Source organism: Echinops telfairi, unplaced genomic scaffold, assembly GCF_000313985.2.
Source record: "Echinops telfairi isolate 266 unplaced genomic scaffold, ASM31398v2 ScPeMD7_3509;HRSCAF=4178, whole genome shotgun sequence".
Lineage (NCBI taxonomy): Eukaryota > Metazoa > Chordata > Mammalia > Afrosoricida > Tenrecidae > Echinops > Echinops telfairi.
The window spans coordinates 831818-840729 of record NW_022107407.1 but is presented as its reverse complement, the minus strand read 5'-3'; the positions used below and the strand labels follow the sequence as shown (position 1 = coordinate 840729).

The 8912-nt window shown below is 36.8% G+C and overlaps 1 protein-coding gene across 1 annotated transcript in view; it reads right to left on the bottom strand.

Moving 5' to 3' along the window:
• Positions 1–8912, bottom strand: part of RYR2 (ryanodine receptor 2) — an 805653-nt gene that overhangs the window by 472123 nt on the left and 324618 nt on the right. The window contains exons 16-17 of the mRNA XM_045294222.1: positions 5963–6146; positions 3631–3766 (exon numbers count right to left, since the gene is read on the bottom strand). Coding sequence (XP_045150157.1) covers positions 3631–3766; positions 5963–6146 — 320 coding nt within the window. The remainder of the gene's footprint in view (positions 1–3630; positions 3767–5962; positions 6147–8912) is intronic.

The following is an 8912-nucleotide window of genomic DNA, read 5'->3' as shown; positions in this document are numbered from 1 at the left end:
AAAAAAAAAAAAGGAAGAGGGATGATGACAATAAATATTCACTTAACCAAAAATCCAATCCCACTGCCATAGAATAGGTTACAACTCATAGTGATGCTATAGGACAGAATAGAATTGCCCCAAAGCATTTTGAATCTGTAAATATTTATAGAAACTACATTTTTCTTTCATGGAGCAGTTGGTGGGTTGAACTGTCTGTCAACTTTTCAGCTGGTACTTGAGCACTTAACCACTCTGCCACCAGGGCTCCTTATTTATATAAAATGGGAATGATAATGATAAAAATAACATACTATGATAAACATTTCTCACTTGTTATCATATTTAAACCTCCCAAGAACCTTATTAGGGAAATCTCTGTCATTTCCTGGTTCATATTTCTTAAAAAACAAAGGTGTTGTTAATGTTGATCTTGCATTTTTTAAAGTGCTTTACACTAATTCGTGTAATTGGTACAGTATCTCTAAATAATAAATATTATTTCTTCCATTTTGAATATGAGGAAACTAAGCACGTAGCTGGTAATATTCCAAAGTTCCACAATAGGCAACATTCTGAGAACTTTATTGTCGACTAAAAGAATTATCTTCATAGAGATCCTTAGGGTGAAGAGCTAAACTCTTTACTTAGGCATCTCACTTGTCAGAGAAATTAATCCAGTATCATATTAAGTGAACAATTCAACGCATTCAGTCTGTATTGAGGGGACCTTTGAAGATTCGGCCTTTCCTTAAAATAAGTAGGTGTGGCTTCTGACCAAATGCACCTAAGATACAGCTCCCATCTAACTACTAGCAGAGGCTTGCTTATTGCCACCATGCTGAACAGATTTCAGTGGAACTTCCATACTACGGTAGAGTAGGACAAAAGGCCTAGTGAGTCACTTTCAAAATCTTATTCAATGAAAGAGAATGTAAAATATACAATTGTACATGGGATGACTATGAGTTGGGAGCCAAGTCAGTGATAGATAAAAACAAAAATTATATTCAGAAATGCACTGCTCACTTATTATGCATTTTGCAAAGAAGTACAGTATTTCGCATGTTGGTGTCATAAAATCCTTACTCTGATGATTCGTGTGGGTCAGATAATGAATCTAGAGTCCTACAAAACTTCAATGTCCCTTGTTCTGTTCAAAGAAATGCCTGCCAAATCTCCTATTTGGCATAAAGCATTTAATTTGATAGTATCAAGCTGTTTGTATTAGGTTTAATATCCTAGAAAATATCCCAATATAATGGAAACATTAAAAACTCTAGTAGTTGCCAGGGTTTTAATTACTAAATATAATTATGACTTTATGGTTTCTAATCAGGTTAAAATATTTGAAGACACTTCATTTTTCCCATAAAAATACCCTGATGTATATGCTCTATATTTAAGAATGAGTTCCTATTTTATAAGAACTTGATCATTTAATTAGTAAGCATTCATTAAGTATTCTCTTGATGTTAGGCATTAAGTGACAGATACACAAATAACAAAGGTGCATTTCTTACTGTTGTGATCACTGTCACATACGCAACCAAATAAATAATGTGACTACTTTCATCATACAGGTAAATGCTAAATGCCAAGATGTGACAGAGAAATTTAACTACAAACTTCACTGCCGTCAAGTTGACTCTGACCCTCTATGACAGAGCAGAACTGCTCCTTTGCATTTCCAAGGCTGTAAAAGTATCATCTTTCTCCTGAGGAGCACTTGCAACCCACTACACACCAGCCGGGCTCACAAAGAAGGAGGGGGTTTTGTTCTGTTGAGAGCTTGTAAAAATGTCAAGAATAATTTCAAAATTTGGTGGTAAGTAAACTGGTCTTGAAGGATAGATACATAAGAGATTTATCAAACAGGTAAAGGCTTTGGTGTCAATTGAAGGTCACACAGTAACTCTGTAAGACAAGGCAGAACTGCCCCAGTGAGTTTCTGAAACTGTAACTCTTTTCAAAAGTAGAAACCCATCTCTCTCCCTCTGGTGGCTAGGAGTTTCAAACTGTTGACCAGGCAGTTAGCCCAACTAATGACCACTACATTCCAGGGTTTATGGTAAGAGGAAAGGGGATGGGAAAAAATAAGGCTAATAGAGTTATGCAGGGCCTCATATACCATTCTAAGCATTTTGACATTACTTCCGAAAATGATGGGAAAATATGGGCATTTTTAAAAAGGTAAGACATATGTAGGAGCAGTACATAAAGTTAAGGAAAGGTTTGACAAGTAGTTCAGATAGAGCAATCTTGGTGGGTCTCTGATTAACAATTTGCAATGAGGCCTTTGTTCCTGACAGTGTTTTCACCACCTTGGAAGACAGGCGTCTCCCTCCAGGACAAAGGACAGATTTTCTACCGACAGTAATAAATCGGGGTTCCTTATGCTCAGCGCCCCTTTCCTGTAACAGCTTACTGCGCACCAGCTGTCATTTGGCACCCTGAACAATGCCCTGTGAGAACTAGGACTCAGGCACAAACAATGCATGTCTACTTTGTCTGCTGCTATTCCTGTTCATTTTTATTTACTGTCTAATAATTACTGTAATACTTCAACATGTGCATAGTACCAATATAAAAGTACATGATCATACTTTTATTTTCAAAATTTATCACAATGCAGTTTAATAGTACCAAGTCAAGAATTCCTTGACATTGCCAAATGTCAAGAATTCGTACACAATGTCAAATGTAGACCACAAAAAAAGACTAGAGAAGTGGACTGGAGGCAATACCTGGGAACAAAAACGGGGCTCTTGAGAACTAATCGTACAACAAAAATGAGTATGTACTTAATATACACCCTTTAGAGGCCCTAACCCTATTTTGATGGAATAATATTCTGCTTTGAATTTTTTTTCATTGATAGCATGAATTGTCAGTAATAGAAAGCATGTTGAAGTCAAAGGGAACAATTTTTTGTTTTTGAGGATTTATAGATTTTTATACAATTATATGGGTCACATATGTCCCAAATAGACTCTCCTTGTAGAATTGGAATAAGGCCTGTTTCTTCAGATTTATCAGTCATTCATTTATACACGTCTCCACCAGGTGGCAACATCTACTACAACTGAGATAGCCACTCGCCAGAGGTCTACCAAACCAAACTAATTAAACTTCACTGCTAACAAGTTAATTCTTATTCTTAGAGATCCTGTGAAACAGAGCCGAACTGCCCCTGGGAGGAGGGGTGGGGGTGGTGGTGGGGGTGGTGAAAGCTGTGGTTAGCAGCCTGACAAGTAACTCACTATGCCACCAGAAAGACACCTTACTGGGACACTTAAAAAGCTGAACATGGTGGAAATTAAAGAAGGGGATTTCAAAAACATTGTGGGACATCCCTATTATCTTGCATTCTATTTTTCCCAGAAATTTTTAAGCCCCTTTTTATGTTCCTTGAGTCACAAATGGGCTAAGCAGTGAATATCCTTAACCTAAATAAAATGCCCTGCTCTGGCTACTTCTCACTGAGAGAGAGATTTCAAGACTAAACATCACTGGACTTAGTCCTGCAATAGTTAAAAACTAAAAATATCAAATAGAAAGCCCATTACAAAATTACTGTAACAATAATTTATGTGATCATTTTAGTTATACTTAACTCAGTTGCCTTTAAAATTTGATCATATATCTTACCAAGCAATTCATATAGAGAATTTAAAATTGATTTCCAAGATTCTCCAGCTTCTCTCCCAGCAGCATCAGCAAAGTGAGCAGCACTACTATAGATGTGCAGCCGGTCTATGCACTCAAGAACAAGATTGATCATTCCCTGGAAGGAAAAAAAAACTCACCATCAGAAACTAGGATTCTGTTCAAAATCAGGGGTGAGGGGCTGAGGGGGTGGGGGAGACTGGAATATGTGGAGATTACCAAAAATAAGTTTGATTTTAATCAACACTCTGTTAATCATAAAGAAAACCCTTAGTCTATTCAAAGGACTGGGGGTGGGAAGAGCAGTGGGTGGGACAAATAATTTACTCATCAGAGAAAATGTTCTTCAAATAATTTGCATTGATTTTAAATCCTGAAAGCCATTCTCAACTCTATAAAACGTCAAACACAAACCATACACGCGGCCTCATCAAGTTAATTCCAACTCAGAAGGTCCTACAGGTCAGAGTAAAGTTGCTCCTTTGGGTTTCTAAGGCCATAAATCTTTACAGGAACAAACAGCCTCATCTTTCTCCATAGGAATGGCTAGTGGGTTTGAACTCAGGTGTAGTTAGCAGCCCAATGTGTAATCCATTACATCACCAGGGCTCCTTAAGCAGGAGCTTCTGAACATCATAAAAATACATGCTTCATATTTACTTGCAAAGGTTAGTACTCTATGAAATGAGTCAGCCATAATGGTATTCCATATGAAGCAAGGTAATAGATTCTATTCTGAGGATAGGCAGTATTCATGGTAATAAATTGAAGATATTGTAAATTAAATTAAAAAGAGTTCAAGAAAGTTTAAAGAAAATTTAATGCTCATCCATTATATAACTCTTAAAGTTTAAATTATTATTGCTAGAATAATGTTATGTTAGGCAAATTACATGAAAGGGAAAAATATAAAAAGTTAACTACACAAAGTAACTTGTTTGACACAGAAAAAGTTTAAAGCACCATGAGCCTAACGATGTTTCTAGATTCATATCCAGACTGACTTACATAAGAAAACAATAACTACCCAAGTCAATATTATAAATATTCACACCCCAATGTTTGATTTTATTTTTGCAGGTATTAAATAAATATAGTAAACCATCCAAGAAATCAACATATATGAAGAGAAAAGCTCACAATGAACTACCCAAGTTGTTATTGTTCGCTTATACTGATATGTCTCTTGTTTCATGTCAGTGAGGTCTACAGGTAGGTACTAATTTATTTGTCTACACAGTGAAAACATCCTCAGAAATCAATGTCCCAGTCAAAGGTCTCTGATGGAAAATTAAAAAACAACATTGAAGTTAGAAGCGTCCTTGAGTAGTGTCCATAGTTAACACTCTGCATTAATCTCCTGGTTGCCAAGGCAAGTGCACCCAGAGGTGGGTCAGAAGGAAAAAAGGCCTAGTGACCTACTTCTACAGGTTGAGCCCCCTGTGGAGCACGTATCGGGTCATGTAGTGCCAGTGGATTGTTGTTTTTAAGCTGTAACATATATTTAAGGAATGAGCACCCAGAAACGTCCTCTAAACTTTTTCTTGCCTACAGTGACAAATATATTTTGACTAAGGAATATTCATTACTGATAGTCAAGGAGCAATGAAAGGAATGGAACGTTTACTGTGCTACCCTGATTTGCCATCAGCCCTGACATATTCTTGCATTGAAACCCTTGTTCTGGCCCTGGTTCTGACACTGATTAGGGCATTAAGTACAGTGCATCTGGTACAGTGATTATACAATTGGGCACTAAGCTCTTTGGGGCACTAGACTTTTTGGAGAAGTAAAATTATGCATAGAATCTTAAAATCTGCAACAGAGTGGGGTTGCCCTGCAACTGCAGGGAAGCTGTAGTTCTGCCCTGAAGGATGGTACCCCCCTAGGCAGCTTCCATCACCAACACAGTGCTCTCAGGTGGATCCTAAGCATAGTTCAGAGTCCCAAAGAATTTGAAAAACAGTTTGAAAATTCACATGCTCTCTGCAACCTACCCTCAGTCGCCCCATTTAAGATTCTCTATTTACAGTATGTAGCCAACATGAAGTAGATGATGGAACTTAGAATTGACCAGTGGAGGACTGAGGATACAGTAGTATTAAATGTCCCTTGCCAAGGGAGGGAAACATGTCGATGAATAAAATTAATAAACTGTAAAAGAAAGTGAAAAAATTTAATCCAGACTTTATTTTTTCATATAGCAGCATACTGGCTCCTCTGTAAACCCAAATGTATAGGTAAGAAATTTTCCCCGTGGGGAAATTATGGCCTCAGAGAGAGTAGAAACAAATGGGAGCTGACAGGGACTCACCTCTTCCTGGAAAAGATTCTGGCGGTTTTTCAGAGCTCGAAGTCTATTCTGCTTGTCCTCATGTTCCAAGTGCTCATCTGGTGGGTGGAAGTAGCCAATCAGATCCTGCAGACTGAGACTTACAGACTCTATAGGCAGATCTACTGTGGGAGACTTCCCTTTCTTGCTGAGAGCATCAAGGCCTCTAAAACAAATGATGAACAATTCTCTGCATCAGTGATCCACTGTATTCATTTCATTACAATATTTAATGTTTTTGGATTGTGGCACAGTTGTACCTTACTCACCATATCACTGTAAAAGGAAAATATAAACAGCAATAATAAATTTATTTATACCAGAAGTTCTGAATTATATTATGTACAAACCATAATCAAATTTATTATTGTGAAGTCTACTTCTAGATCAGAGTAACCCCTCCTTTGTTACAGAGTAAAACAATTCTGTAGCATTTCCTCTCCTGCAACTTTTAGAGAGCAGGTTGCCAGGCTTTTCTTTTGTGGCTCTGCTGGGTGGGTTCAAACTATCAACCTTTAACCCATTACCAACCATTCCTGCCACCTAGAGGCCATTAATGATGTCATATATTTACGATGTTATATGAGAGCGCTTTGAAAAGTTTGGGGAATTTTTCATTCTCATGTAATGCAGTTTTCCCCAAAACTTTTTGAAAACTCTTTGTATTGTAAGCATTAATACAAAAAGTAATTTATCATTTACTTCTAAACTAATTACTTACGAATGTGTGATGAAATTGTTAACTCTTATATTATCCCAGGAGGATCATGGGTGTCGCAGTGGGTTATGTATTGTACCAAAACATTAGTAGTTCAAAATGAGCAGGTGCTCTACACAAAGATGAGGCTTTCTATTCCTGTAGAGAATTACAGTGTGAGAACCCACAGAGAAGTTCTGTGCTGTCCTATGGGATTGCCACGAGCAGAATTGATTCCATGGCATTGAGTTTGGTTTGGGTTGTTAGGCCATTCTGTTTACTTCTTACTGGCTTTAAGATACATTCCAAATATGCTAGCTTAGAAAAGTTGCTTATTAATCAGTAATAGGTCAGATCCTTTTTTGTTACCTGAAAGAAATACATTTAAAATCTAGACTAAGAGAAACATCATAAAGCATAGTTCAGGCTTTGAAGAAAAACACATTGTTGGCATGTTCATTTGTCAAACATAATTCATATTCTGAGTGTTAAAAACCACAACTATCATTGCCTGGGAAAAACATTAAAACACTGAATATGAAAATCTAAATTATTAAAAAATAAAAATTACATAAAACAAGGCTTCTGGTTTAGAATGACTGGCTAGACAGAAGCACTATTTTTAAAAAAAACCCACAATAACACAATAAATGTTTTTTTCCAGTGCATATGGAACATTCCCTAGAATAGACAATATGGAGGTTACAAAACAAGCCTTTATAAACTACAAAACTCCAAGATATTACAAATAATTTTCCCAGACCATGATGCAATAAAATTAGAATTCAACAAGAAGAAGATAAAGAAACAAGAATAGACAGAAACAGAACAATACCCAGATTAAGAGGAGATCTCATCGCAGCAGGGCCAGTTTTTCAATATGAGGGGGAGAGGGAAAAGACTGTGCAGTTGCTGCCATCCAAAATTGTGCTGAGGTCTCCGTAAATTAACAGGCACTCCTAGCAAAGGGATAAGCGAACCGTACTGGAAATTCAAGTCAGGACGGGAAAAGGGGCATGCGTGGTTCGAAGAAGGCAAGTTACATGTCCGTTGGTAAGAAGAGGGGAGGAACAATTTCTCATTGGGAGGAAATTCTTAACAATCCTTATACAGAATCCAAAGAAAGAAAATGCCTGGTTCTATCTTCCTAAATGAATATTCTTGAACTGCCTTCTATCCAGCCTTCTGTGATGCAGGCCATTTCAAAGTACACAATATTCAGGCCACATCAGAAGGATTTAATGTGAAAACTTCACTTAGTGAACTGAGTTTTACCTCAAACTCACCTGTACCCTGGGACTTATGGATAAAAGTTCCTAGTATGAAAAAAAGAAAATGACTTTTTATCCCCAGTATATAGAACTGGTGGTCATTGAACTTGGTTCAGATCTCTTGTCCTGAGAGTGTACAATGGAATGGGGGAGGGGGGGAGGGCTGGGACTGTTAAAATACTTACTATAGTTTAATGCCCTCTTTGCTTTATTATGCCATGCATTAATCTGGTAAGCATGGGTCTGCCCCTGACAATGAAAATTATCGAGTTTTGTTCTATCACCAATCCCCATTGTTTGTGCAAATAGTGTCCAGTCACTTAAGAGTTTAATGTGTAAAAGTCAACAATTCATGTACTGTGGTTCATAGCTGGCCTATACTAGTATAATTTTTTCTTACTACTGTTTTCAATTCCAGAGCATAGGGTAAATTAATGGCACCATCAATAGGATTTTTGTAAAGCTGAGGTTTTCCCCTCTTTTACTTTGTTATTTTATTTTTTAATATGTTTCTCTGAATATGAAGTCCAGGATGGGTTCATCTATAGAGACAGTAGTAACAAGATGAATGATTTCTTGGGCATGGCAGGGGAGGTGGGGAGGGAAGCTAATAACAATGAGTACAAGAAAGATGCAAACATTCTAAAATTGATTGTGGTGACGTTATAACTTTTTTTTTAAATAATCATTTTATTAATATATAACTATTCTTGATATGATTAAACTATTTAATTTTATAACATGTGGACTATGCTCCAATAAAACAGATTAAAAAAAGCTACTGGGTAATTGGAAAAATAAGGAATGAAATTTTTTGTTTTGTTTTGTTTTTTAATCATTGTATTCGGGGCTCATACAGCTGTTATTACAATCCATACATACATCAATTGTGTAAAGCACATTTGTACATTCATTGCCCTCATCATTCTCAAAACATTTCCTCGCCACTTAAGCCCTCGGCATC